Source organism: Passer domesticus, chromosome 14 (genome assembly GCF_036417665.1).
Source record: "Passer domesticus isolate bPasDom1 chromosome 14, bPasDom1.hap1, whole genome shotgun sequence".
In the NCBI taxonomy this organism is placed as follows: Eukaryota; Metazoa; Chordata; class Aves; order Passeriformes; family Passeridae; genus Passer; species Passer domesticus.
This window is the reverse complement of record NC_087487.1, coordinates 20,104,551-20,116,553: the sequence shown is the minus strand read 5'-3', so window position 1 is coordinate 20,116,553 and position 12,003 is coordinate 20,104,551. Positions and strand designations below refer to the sequence as shown.

The following is a 12,003-nucleotide window of genomic DNA, read 5'->3' as shown; positions in this document are numbered from 1 at the left end:
TCCAGCCCCACAGCTGCTGGGGTGCAGCTGGGCAGGAGAGGCAGCAGCAGGAGCTGCGAGGGTGAGCCTGGCTGGGGCCCAGGGGCTGCTGAGCCATGTGGGCTGAGCTGTGTGAAGTGAGTGGCTGTGGGACACCCCACCCTGCAGCCCCTGCCACCCACCCCACGAGGACCATCCTCCACCCCAGCCCAGGGACTGCAGGGGCTGGGCCGGGGAGGGTCTTTGGGTGCCTGGTGATGTGTGGGCAGCTGGCACCCAGGTGCAGGGATCCTGTGCTGCCTGTGGCCACCAGTCCTGCCCTGGAGGCTCCCAGCAGCAGCAGGAAGGTGCCCTATTAGCCGTGGCTGTGGCACGTCTGTGGGGAGGCTCCAGGGCAGTGTGGCTGGGATTGCTCTGAAGCTCCGGGAGGATCTGGGGTGTGGGGGATGACCCCATATCCAGCTCCGGACCCCCGAGCACCTCTGGGGCAGTGCCTGCAGCAGGGCTGCAGAGAGGGGACCCCCAGGCACCCATTCCCATGCAGGGAGCCCCGTGCAGCTCCGGGGGCATCCCCACCATGGCGGGTGAGCCCCAGCCCGCGGCGCCGGGCGGCGAAGCATCGCGGGGCTCCGTGTCCTGGCAGCACCCCGGGGACACAGGGGACAGTGTCGGGGGGCCGGCGCCCCCGGCCGAGCCCCAGCAGGGCGGAGAGGTGGCCGGGTCGCGATCCTGGTGCGGGCAGGCAGTGCCGCAGCCCTCCTGCCCCGAGGGGACGCAGGGGGACTCTGCCGAAGGAGCTGGGGGTTCGGCTGTGTCTGGCCCTGGCTGGACACTGTTCTGCGGGCCCCGTCTGAGGGTGACCCCGGCTTTATTTGGGCCGGGGGTGCGGGGCGATGCCTCTGCGCCCTCCTGGAGGTATCGAGCTCCCCCAGCCTCGCCCCGCTCCGGGCGGGCGGCAGGAGCCTGGGAATGCCGGGCCCATTTGCAGAGGTGTCAGATCTGACTCCTTCGGTCCTTAATTGGCCCTGCCGGCGCTGGGAAGTGTGTGGGGACCCATTCACACGGCCGTGAGAGATGCTAACGTGCCGCCAGCCCCGCAGCACCGCACCGCACCTCCCCGCACTGCACCTCCCGCACGGCCGCCCTGCCGGCGGCAGCCCAGCCCGGGACTTGACCTTCCAGCGCCGGACCCCGAGCCGCCGGTCCTGGCACCCGGCAGAGTCCCCTGGGCAGCTCCCTGCCCTCTGCCCAGCTCCCAGCCCCGGCTCCGGGCGCTGTGCGAGCTCTGCCTCAGGCTGACGGCCCTAAGGGGCAGGGGGTGGGGGCCGGGGTCTCCCTTCCCAGAGACATCCCGGCACTGACCGGGCTCCTCCTGGCCCCGCAGCCCCGGGCAGTGTCCCTGTGAGCGCTGCCCGTCCCAGACAGAGGGACAAACACAGAAACCACACAGGGTCTGACCAGGGATGACAGGCCCCAGTGGGTAGGGAGGTGTCCCGGCAGGGTCCCAGCAGGGCAGGAGGGCTGTGGGCACAGCCTGAGCTGGGCACTGGCTGAGCTCTGTCGTGGTGCCCTCATGGCCTGCACCCTGCTCCCCTGATAGGGTCTGAAGGGATGGGGGAACCCACCCTGCTCCCGGGGTGAGGGGCTGCAGGGTGTCCTGCTGTCACCAGATTTTGGGAATCAAACCCTCTAACACTCTAATTTCAGTATTAGAAAGTAGCATTACTTTATTTCAGTGCTGGGTGTGCAGAGCATGTCTCCTGCTACCTATACCACAGCTGGCTAACAGACTAGTTTAAGTCTTTTAAAGTTATTAATTACATTTCCCAAAACTCATACACGTATGCTAAACAGTCCCGCAAATTCTTTTGCATATTTATATCACTTTGTGGAGCTTTTTCACATAAGAGTAGGGGTGTTTGAAGGTCTCTGGTCTCTTTTGGGGAACACCCTATTCCTCAAATTATCTGGTTTTGGTCATAGGCCAAAACCAAAAAAATTTCTTCTCTTTGAATACATCCCAGCTCTGTGGTCTGGATACATCTTCTTACCAGTGTTGGTCCACAGCCTTTAAGGCTAAGATAACCACTTGCCCACATTAATACAGGACTAAGCACTTCTGGCTGAAGCGAAAGGAATTCACAAGACTTAAACACTCTTTGTCAGAATTAAAGATTTTCCCAACCCTGCGGGGGCTCTGACCCCGCGGCCGGCGCTGCCCCAGCCCAGCCGCACTTGTCCAAACAGGGAGGTGGGAAGCGGCTGCGGCGGGTGCAGAACTCATTACCCGGGAGCTCATCAGCTAATGCGGCCCAGGAGGGGGCCGGCAGCGGGGAAGGGGCCGTGCCTGGCCGGGCCGTGGGGTGCAGGTCTCCCCTCAGACCCCCTGCGCCCCCAGACCGGGCTGGGTGCTGGAATGGGGCTGGCCCTGGTGGGTCAGTGCGGGCGCTGCTCAGACGCGCACACACGGTCTGGGGTCCTGTGTCCCCGGCTGTGTCCCCTCGGCTGTGCCCCCAGCTCTGCGGGGATCCTGTGCCCCTCATGTTCCCCGGGCTCCTCACGCCCCCTTTGGGGGGTCCTGCGCCCCGCAGTACCAGCGGGCTGTGCACGCCCAGTTCGGGGGTCCTGTGCCCCCAGATGTACCCCAGAGCAGGCTGTGCACACCAGCTCCGGGGCCCGTGCCGTGCCGTGCCCGTGTCCCCTTGCTCCCTGATGGATTTTCCGTCCCTCGGCGGGGCCGTTTCCCGGGAAACCTTCACACCCGCCGGCCCCGACACCTGCGGGGCCTGGGAACGCGCCGGGGGGGCTCCTCCCAGCCCGGCCCGGCCCTGCACGCCCGTGGGGGCTCCCCCGCCGCTGCCAGCCCCGGCCAGCCCGAGGGGTCCGTCAGGGACCCCGCACCCCCAAACCGGGCGGGGGGTGTCCCACAAAGCCACAGGGGCAGCTCCCTGTGCTACAGGGGGAGACGCAGGGACACGCCACCGCAGACCCACTGCAAGCCCCACTGAAGCCCCATGAGAGCCCCAAAACGCCCCCAGGGCACCCCGCTGCAGCCCCGCTGCGGCTCCCCCGGCAGAGCTGCCGAGACCCCGCTGCCGCTCCCGGGAGGGTCCCGGCCCCGGCCCCCGCCCCGCTCGGGGCCGAGGGGCAGCACCGAGCAGCTTCACACCTCGGGGGTGAAATTCGTCACCCCGCGTTCACAGCCGCGGCCCGGGCCCCCCCGGCACCCCCGGCCTTTGAAGTGCGGCAGCCGCGAAGGTGCCTCTTCACACCTCCGGGCCGGCATAAAGCCGGGGCGCTGGGAGCCGCGGCACACCGCTGCCAGCCCCGGCCCCGCCATGGCCCACGGCCGCACGCTGCCCGCCGCCCCGCCGGCCCGCCGCGCCGAGCGCGGAGCCCCGGACCCGCCGGGCTACAGCAGCAGCTCGCCCGCGGCATCGCCCGACTCCTGCGGGCTCGCGTCCCCCGCCGCTCGGGGGCCCTGCCGCGGGCACGCCGCCCCCCGCCCCAGGGGCAGGAAGGGGCCGCGGGGCGGCGGGGCGGCGGGGGTCCCGCGGCAGAGCGCCAGCGAGCGGGAGAAGCTGCGGATGCGGCGGCTGGCGCAGGCCCTGCTGCGGCTGCGGCACTACCTGCCGCCCGCGCTGGCGCCCGCCGGACAGACCCTCACCAAGATCGAGACCCTGCGCCTCGCCACCCGCTACATCGCCCACCTCTCCGCCCTGCTGGGGCTCGGCCGCGGCGCGCCGGCCCCCCGACACTGTCCCCTGTGTCCCCGGGGCCTGGGGTGCTGCCAGGACACGGAGCCCCGCGATGCTTCGCCGCCCGGCGCCGCGGGCTGGGGCTCACCCGCCGTGGCGGGGATGCCCCCGGAGCTGCACGGGGCCCCCGGCTTGGGGACGGCCTGGGGGTCCCCTCTCTGCAGCCCTGCTGCGGGCACTGCCCAGGAGGTGCTCGGGGGTCCGGAGCTGGCGTTAGAGACCTGGGGGTCACCCCCCTACACCCCTGCTGCAGGGACCCTCCCAGATGCACTTGGGGGTCCCAACATCAGAATGGAGACCTGGGGGTCTCCCTCCTACATCCCTGCAACCAGGACCCCTCCAGAGGTTCTTGGGGTTCCCAACATCCAGACGGAGACCTGGGGGCCACCCCCCTACGTGGCTGCCATGGGGACCTCCTCAGAGCTGAACAAGGCCGTCACCTCCCCTGCGTCACCCTGGCTGACCCCTCCCCACTCTGCAGGGGCTGTGGCCCCCCCGGATCTCCCTGGTGATGTCCTGGACTCGGGACTGGTGCTGTCAGAGTTCGTGGGCACAGGGACCGTCACCCAGGTACGTGCTGCTGGGGTTTGGGTGACTCAGCATGGGGATGGTGTGGGGCAGGGATCAACCCCCCTTGGGGCAGCCTCAGAGTCCTCTTGGTGTGGGGCAGTGCAGGAACTGGTTTTGGGGTAGCAACAGCCTTGTCTGGGGTTGGGGATGGAGAGGTGAGCCCTGCTCCGTGCAGCGGCTGAGGTGGATCCCCCAGCCTGCCCCGTCCTTCCTGGTGCTTCCCTCCCTCATGTGGATCCCATTAGTGGGGACAGAATGGAGTCCCTTGTCCTGCTTGTCCCTGCCCAGGAGCCCTTCCAGTGGGTGGGCTGTCACTGCCACGACCCCAGCCCTGCCTGCAGATCTGCGTGGCTGCTCACCCTCTCTCTCCCTGTCTGCTCCCCAGGATCTCTCTGCGGACCTGCTCTCCCTGCTGGAGGCCCTGTTCCCAGCACAGCCCCGGCACTGACCCGGGTGAGTCCCCGGGCCTGGAGCACCCCGATGCCCATCTGGAGCCCTGCAGCTGGGGACACGCTGGCCTTGGGACAGCTGCAGGAACGAGCTGCCCCGTCGGAGCCCGGAGCCGTGCTGGACGCGCCGGGTGGCGGCGGCTGGATGTGAATAAACCCTTGTGCCCTCTCTGAGTGTCCGTGTGCCTGTTCCCAGGAGCTGGGCTCGCAATGGGGTTTGGCTTGCCTGGGCTCTCCTCTCTGGGCTGCAGGGCTGGGGCTGAGGGGCAGCCAGGCACAGGCTGGGAGAGAACTGGGGGAGGATGAAGAGAGATGCTCCCCTTGCCCTGGGCCTGACCCCCAGCCAGGAAGGGCTGAGGAGCCCCAGCAGCCTCCAGATCCAGCCAGGAAGGGCTGAGGAGCTCCAGCAGCCTCCAGATCCAGCCAGGAAGGGCTGAGGAGCCCCAGCAGCCTCCAGATCCAGCCTTCTCCTGGCAGTTCTGGGACTGTGGGAGCTCCCAAGGCAGAGTGAGATGGGAAGATTTGGAGTCTAGCTCGGTGTGGGCATGGGCCTGAGCCCATGAGCTGGAGACCCTGCCAGGAGCTGGTGATGGGGACCCTATGCCCCCACCCCCTTGGTGGCTCCCTGAAGTCTGGGGTCCCCATTAGCAGGAGGGTGTTGGGACCTGGCAGCCATGTGCTAATGTGTCAGGGGAGTGTCCTCCCAGCTCTGGGGTCTGGGGTGAGGGGCGGGGGGTTAATGAACCCCATGGAGTGTGAAAGGACTCTCTAATGAGGTTAATATCCTCTGCTGGGTCCGAGGAGGGGCGTGACAGAACGGGACACAAGCCTTTGAGATGCAAAGCAGCCCCCTGGCCTGCCCTGCCTTAGGCGGCAGTCCTGCTCCCCAGCCAGGGCTGAAGGGACCAGGGCACGTGCTCCAGCCGTGGGGACACTGCCATGGGGTGACCACAGTCTGCGGGAGCAGCTGGCAGTGGCAGGGCTGGGAGGAGGGACCTGTGGGTCTCTGAGCCCCCCAAATGCTGCACCTCAATGCAAGGAGCCCTCGTGTGCTCTGGTACCTGGCTGTGGCAGCAGCAGTGCCAGACCTGGGGGGCACCAGCAGCACCCCCTGGGCAGGGGGCTCCCTGCCACAGATGTGGGGCACATCCCACTGTCCATTCCTGCGTGTGAGCCCCACGCACGCTGACGTGTGCCCGTGTGCTGTGGGTGGCAGGGGAAGGACCGTGCTGTTCCGAGTGCTGGCTGCGTCAAGGACCATTCAGAGCTGCCAAGGGCGCCCACGCCACAGCAGCTGCAGCAGCAGGTGCTGCCTCTCTGCAGTACCTGCCCCGCTACCTGCTCTGCTCCCCCTTGTGCCCCGAGCAGATGCAGGAGCCCTGAGCACAGAGCCTCGGCACTGTGTGAGCACCAGCCCTGCCATGGCCTGGCTGGGGAATGCCGGGCAGGACGCCCTGGACGCAGGTGAGCAGGGGGGAATGGGGTGTCTGGTGCTCCAGGTGTCATTGTTGGGTGGGTGGGGTCGCCTCCCCAGGCAGGATCATGCGGGGTGCTCTGGGCACGGAGGGGCACAGCAGTAATGGCCTGAGGTGGGTGGCCTTTGGGTCAGCTGCCATTGTCTTCCTCTGCCCTGCTTGGTGTGGGGACCCCCATAGCTCTGGGGCGTGGAGGGGCTTTGGGGGCTGCTGGAGGCCCAGGGGTAGCAGCAGGATGCAGCGAGCAGGCAAGGACGGAACACAGGGAAGTGAGCTCAGAAACGCGATGTCGGCACCGTGGCCCTGGGCAGGGGGCTGAGGGGGCTCTAGGGAACAGGACCCACAGTGCTGAGTGTGGCCAGAGCCCCCACCTCAGGGCTGCCACTGCCCCTCTGCCTGTCGTGGCAGGTGGGGACCACCCAGACCCGGGCCCTGCCGTGGGAAACACCAGCGCAGAGCCCCCCGGCACGACGCCCCCGGAGTGGGGCTGCGCCTGGAGCCCCCCCGAGGAGAGGGGCGAGGAGCCCCCGCGGCTGCCCACCTTCTCGCCGGCCGCCCAGGTGCGCGTGGCCGTCACCTTCGCCCTGTTCGCCCTCTCGGCCGGCTGCAACCTGGCGGTGCTGCGGGCGGTGGGGGGCCGGGGCAGCGGCCGGCGCCCCCACATCCGCCTGCTGCTGCGGCACCTGGCCGCCGCCGACCTGCTGCTGGCCGTGCTGGTGATGCCGCTGGACGCCGTCTGGAACATCACGCTGCAGTGGCGGGCGGGCGACCTGGCCTGCCGCCTGCTCATGTACCTGCGCCTGCTGGCCATGTACGCCTCGGCCTTCGTCACCGTGGTCATCAGCCTGGACCGGCAGGCCGCCATCCTGCGCCCGCTGGCCATCGCCCGCGCCCGCGCCCGCAACCGCGCCATGCTGCACGCGGCCTGGCTCCTCAGCGCGGCGCTGGCCGTGCCGCAGGTACCCAGCCGGGCCCCTCTGCTGACAGACCCCCCCAGCCCGGGGACTGGAGGCACAGTCCGGGCTCGCTGCAGGGCCGGTGTGACCCGCAGGGCGGGGATGGAGAGCCCGCGGATGGGCACGGAGAGCTGGCAGTGGAGTGGCTGTGGCAGTGACGCCCCTCGCCCTGCTCTGCCCACTGCGGGGCTGCCCAGGCCCCTGTCAGTGCGGAGCAGAGCCGCTGCAGGGGGGTAACCCACCCCCAGGCTGGGGCTGGGGGTCCCTGCTTTGGCCTCCAGTGCCCGCCCTGGCTCGGGAGGCACAGACCTCCCTCACCCCCAGCCCAGCTCTCTTGTCTGCAGCTGTTCCTGTTCCACACCATCACCCTGCGCCCCCCGCACAACTTCACCCAGTGCACCACGCGCGGCAGCTTCCCCCGGGCCTGGCACGAGACCCTCTACAACATGGTGGGCTTTGCCTGCCTCTTCCTGCTGCCTCTGCTCATCATGGTCTGCTGCTACGCGCGCATCCTGCTGGAGATCTCCCGCCGCATGGGCTCGGGCCTCTGTGAGTGCCCACGGACACGGCCCCGTGCCCAGGGCAGGTCCTGCCTGGAGCTCTGTAGGGACCCCCAGCCCTCCCCCAGGGCACGGGGCCCCCGTCCCAGCCCCCCTTCCCCCACAGTCTCCTCGCAGGACGCGTCGCTGCGGTGCTCCAGGAACAACATCCCGCGGGCCCGGCTGCGGATGCTGCGCATGAGCCTGGTCATCGTCTCCTCCTTCATCCTCTGCTGGACCCCCTACTACCTGCTGGGGCTCTGGCACTGGTTCTGCCCCCGCGCCATGGAGAAGAGGATCTCGCCGGCCCTCACCCACATCCTCTTCATCTTTGGCCTGTTCAACGCGTGCCTGGACCCCATCACCTACGGGCTCTTCACCATCCCCCTCCGGGGGGGCTGGGGGTGCCCTTGCAGGCACGGCCCCCTGGCCCAGCCCCCCTCCCCAGCCACCGGCTCCTTCCGCTGCTCAGCCTCCTCGCTGCCGCCCCAGCGGGGAGCCCCGGGGCTGCGCCGGCCCCGAGGGGCTGCCAGGGACCCCTCCTGCCACAGCAGCTCCCTGTGACACCAGCGGGGTGCTCAGGGCAGGGGGGGCTGGCAGCAGGGCGACCGGGTCAGCACAGGTCCGTGGGGATGGTGTCACTGCTGCTCTCCCTGCACCCCAAAGTGCCCCTGCAGGCTTGGGGCGGGGGGCGTGCCCCCATCCCCTCTCCCTTCTCTGTGCCCTGAACAGCAATAAAGTGTCCAATGGCCACCTCTTGTCCTTCCCGTGTCCCCAGAGCCAGCACCCTGACCCACGGGGGTCACAGCTGCCCCTGTCCCCACCGTGGGTGGCTCAGGAGCCCCCAGGAAGGGGCAGATTCCAGGCCATCCCAGCCTGGCCAGGGCAGGGCCCTTCCCTCCCTGTTCATCCCCACCGCAGGCACAGGGCTGTCCCTGCCAGGGCTGGTGGCAGTCCCAGGGTGCTGCTGCCGCCGGCTGTGCTCCAAACAGGAGCTCCTGGCTCGGGCCCAAGGCTGTTGGGAGGCACACAGGGCCAGCCCTCCCGCCTGCAGCAGCTGCCCCAAGGCCAGCACGGCTGCGGGGGCCCGCAGAGGTGGCGAGGGCTGAGGCTCCTCACTGGCCCCAGCACCAGCAGCACTGCCAGAGTCAGGGACAGCCCAGGAGAACTGCCCTGGCATCCCCCCAGCCTCAGGGAAGGGACCCCAGAGCCGGGCTGTGCCTGGGGATCCCCACTGGCAGTGGGAGCCCCATCCCAAGCCCTGAACCCCATCCCACGCTGGGGCACAGACAGGGCTGCTGCTCCTGCCGAGGGGGCTCTGGCTCCAGCGCCTGCTCCTGTGCCAGGGGCAAGCTCAGCTGGTGTGGGCAGGGGGCAAGGCAGAAGCTGTGCCCAGTAATGGCAGTGCCAGCCATGCTTGCAGGGATTTATTTGAAAGTGGCAAAGGAAAAATCTAGCGGAGTTGCTTCAGCTCTGAAAAATGATCTCGCACCTGCTTGAGGGCTGGAGGGCCAGCACAGTCACTCCAGGGGTCCTGTGGGGCTCCAGGGAATGGGGGGCTGCAGTCCCAGGCGTGTGAGTCCTCCGTGCTTCTGGGGCAGGGATGGGGCTTCCCTGGCACGTGTCCACAGGGTGGGGGGAATGTGTGAGGGGGCTGAGTCTCAAATACCACCTGGTACGGGCACACCCCCTGCTGCCAGCCTGAGAACTGCGGCGAGGGGAGGAGCTGGCAGAGCCAGAGCACCACCCAGAGAAAGCCTTCCCTTGCTGGGTGCTGCTGCTGCTGCTGTGGCCCCGCTGCTGGGAGCACCGTGCCCGCCCCAGGAGAGCTGGGTGCAGACAGAGACCCCAGCCCAGGGCAGCTCTCCTCGGGCTGAGGGCACTGGGTGGGTGCCGGCGCTGCCCCTGCCCTGGGTGGCTGCACAGGGCTTCAGGGGCAGTGTGTGGTCACGTCCCAGTCACGAGGGTGCCCCAGTGCCGTGCTGGTGCTGCTCCCACCTGCTTCCAGTGCAGCCAGAGAGGGGGACAGGGCGCCCAGGCGAGGGGACAGGGTAGGCCGGGCCATGGCAAGTGGGAGGTGATGCCGGGGGACGCCTGCTCTTGGGTGGCTGTGTCACCCAGCTGAGCAGTGTCACCCCCTGCTCCCACCCCCCGCCTGCCCACGGCACAGATCGGAGGCACAGAGCAGCCCCGGGCTGTCCCACTGCCTGCTCCACTCAGGCACAGACACACAGCTCTAGGTGCCAGCTCCGCCGCTGCTGGGTCTCTTCTCGGTGAAGAAGCTCTTGAGCAGCATCACCTGGCCGATGCTGACCACGAAGAGGATGAGGGTTTCCCCCACCGACCAGTAGGAGACGCGCCCGTTGAGCTCCTCGGCCCTGCTGCGGTCCTGCGCCTCCCGCAGCCGGTAGTGGGTCTGGGAGTCGATCACCGCCTTCAGCATCTCGTGGATGGTGACACAGGCGGATTCCAGCTGGGGGACAAGGACAAGAGCCCCCTGTCGCTTCTGACACGGCTCAGCTGAGGGGCCGTGCCAGGACACTCAAGAGCAGGGCTGGTGTAGCAGGTTCCCTGCCAGAACCCACGCAGGGTGGTTCCCCACTGGGACAGGGCTGAGAGGCCCACGAGGGCACCCGGGTGCCCAGCCCAGAGCTCACCCCGAGGGATGGAATGGCTGATGCAATTCCCTCACAGGGATGGACAGGGGCTGCTGCAGAGAGGGGAGCCCAGAGCCAGACAGGGCCGTGAGCCAGGCACAGGATGTGGTGTGGTGGGGCTGGTGGCTGGCAGTTGGCACTTCTGCATCCAGTGGAGGAAGAGGGGGACAAGTCCCCAACTGCCATCCCGCAAGGCTGTTTGGGGGCTGTGACAGGACCCATCCTCCCTCCCTCCCTCCCTCCTGGGACCCACCTGTGTCAGGGCAGTGACGCGGTTGTTCATGTCGGGCAGGATGGGAGGCTCGTCGCCCACCTGGAAGTCGAAGTAGACAATCTTGTGGGAGAAGGTAGAGAACTCGTTGCTGAAGCAGAAGGTGTAGACACCCTTGACCTCGGTGTGGTGCGAGAAGCTGTCATACTGCTTCTTGGTCTCCTGGTAGATGGTCTTGCCGTTGGGGTCCTCCACGTAGCAGTCCACATCATAGTGTCCTCCGCTGATCACCTGTGGAGGGAGATGCATCTCTGATGGTGGCACACACCAAGCGACGTGGCAAGGGCCCCCTGCCCCTGCCCAGCCCCACGGCTCTGTGTGTGTGTGTGTGTGTGTGAGGCCAGCGGGCACCGTGCCCACGGGATGGGGCCCAGGCCAGGGGAACCCCAGCTTCCCTGGGGAAGCTGGGCACCACAGTGCCAGCAACTCAGCTGGGTGCCCATGGCTCAGGTGGGGTGCCTGGAGACAGGGACAGCCCTCATGGCCCAGGTCAGGGCTGTCCATGGCTGATGTGGGCACATCCCAGGCCTGGCTCTCAGGTGGACACTGCTGGGCACGGGGTTGGGGTTGGGAACAGCTCCTAGTGCAGCATGGAGGGAGCTGGGGTGGAACTGCAGCCCTGCCTGGGGCTCTGCCGGGCACAGGATGGGAGTGTGAGAGAGGCACGGGCAGGTGGCATGGGCAGAGGCAATGGCACACACACGGGCAGGGCTGTGGGCAAGGGGGCACGGGCACCGGGGCACAGGGATGGGGCACACGGGTAGGGGCACAGGGATGGGGCACAAACGGGGCCCGGGTGGAGGGGGCCCTGGCAGGGGTCTGGGCAGGGGGTGCAGGCACGGAGCATGCAGGGCTGCGGGAAGGTACAGGCAGGGTGGTACCTGGTAGTCGAGGGTGATCTTGACGCCGCTCTCCAGCTCCTGGTGGAAGCAGCGCTGGGCGCTGTCGGGCAGCTCCAGCGTCAGCTCCGTGCCGCCGGCCCCCAGCGCGCCCAGCAGCGCGGCCAGGCACAGCGTCCGCACCGCGCCCGGCATCGCGACCCGCACCGAGCCCGGCCCCGCACCGGCCCAGGCCCCGCACCGAGCCCGGCCCCGCACCGGCACCGGCCCCGGCCCCGCACCGGCACCGCCACAGGCCCCGTACCGCCCCGGCACCCCCACCGGCCCCGTTCCCGGCCCGCACCGCCCCGCACCGCCCCCCTGACGTGGCGTTTCCTCCGCCAGCCGAGCGGGGCGGGGCGCGGGCGGTGCCTCCGGCCCCGGGGCGGGCACCCGCGGGCATCCCGGGCGCGTTCCGCCGGCCCGGCGCCCTGGGAACCCCCGGCATCCCGGGCCGGGCACTCGGCAGCC

At 68.8% G+C, this 12,003-nt stretch overlaps 3 protein-coding genes across 4 annotated transcripts; 2 read left to right on the top strand and 1 right to left on the bottom strand.

Annotated features, from left to right (window-relative positions):
• Nucleotides 1–3,087: 3,087 nt before the first annotated feature.
• Nucleotides 3,088–4,928, top strand: LOC135280681 (mesoderm posterior protein 1-like). Its single transcript, XM_064388844.1, has 2 exons — nt 3,088–4,307; nt 4,693–4,928. The coding sequence occupies exons 1-2, from the start codon at nt 3,318–3,320 to the stop codon at nt 4,753–4,755; spliced, it is 1,053 nt and encodes a 350-aa protein (XP_064244914.1). The 5' UTR covers nt 3,088–3,317; the 3' UTR covers nt 4,756–4,928.
• Nucleotides 4,929–6,026: 1,098 nt separating this feature from the next.
• LOC135280652 (gonadotropin-releasing hormone II receptor-like) lies at nt 6,027–8,426 on the top strand. Of its 2 annotated transcripts, XM_064388779.1 has the most exons (4): nt 6,027–6,220; nt 6,640–7,190; nt 7,532–7,736; nt 7,854–8,426. In XM_064388779.1, exons 1-4 carry the CDS (start codon nt 6,178–6,180, stop codon nt 8,288–8,290), a joined length of 1,236 nt encoding a protein of 411 aa, XP_064244849.1. In that variant the 5' UTR covers nt 6,027–6,177; the 3' UTR covers nt 8,291–8,426. The 2 variants fall into 2 exon arrangements, with proteins under 2 accessions (XP_064244849.1, XP_064244848.1); XM_064388778.1 differs by having other exon boundaries at nt 7,532–8,426.
• Nucleotides 8,427–9,138: 712 nt separating this feature from the next.
• On the bottom strand, nt 9,139–11,783 carry TMED3 (transmembrane p24 trafficking protein 3). Its single transcript, XM_064388780.1, has 3 exons — nt 11,536–11,783; nt 10,637–10,885; nt 9,139–10,199 (listed from the first exon to the last, which is right to left on the bottom strand). Exons 1-3 carry the CDS (start codon nt 11,686–11,688, stop codon nt 9,963–9,965), a joined length of 639 nt encoding a protein of 212 aa, XP_064244850.1. The 5' UTR covers nt 11,689–11,783; the 3' UTR covers nt 9,139–9,962.
• Nucleotides 11,784–12,003: the final 220 nt, after the last annotated feature.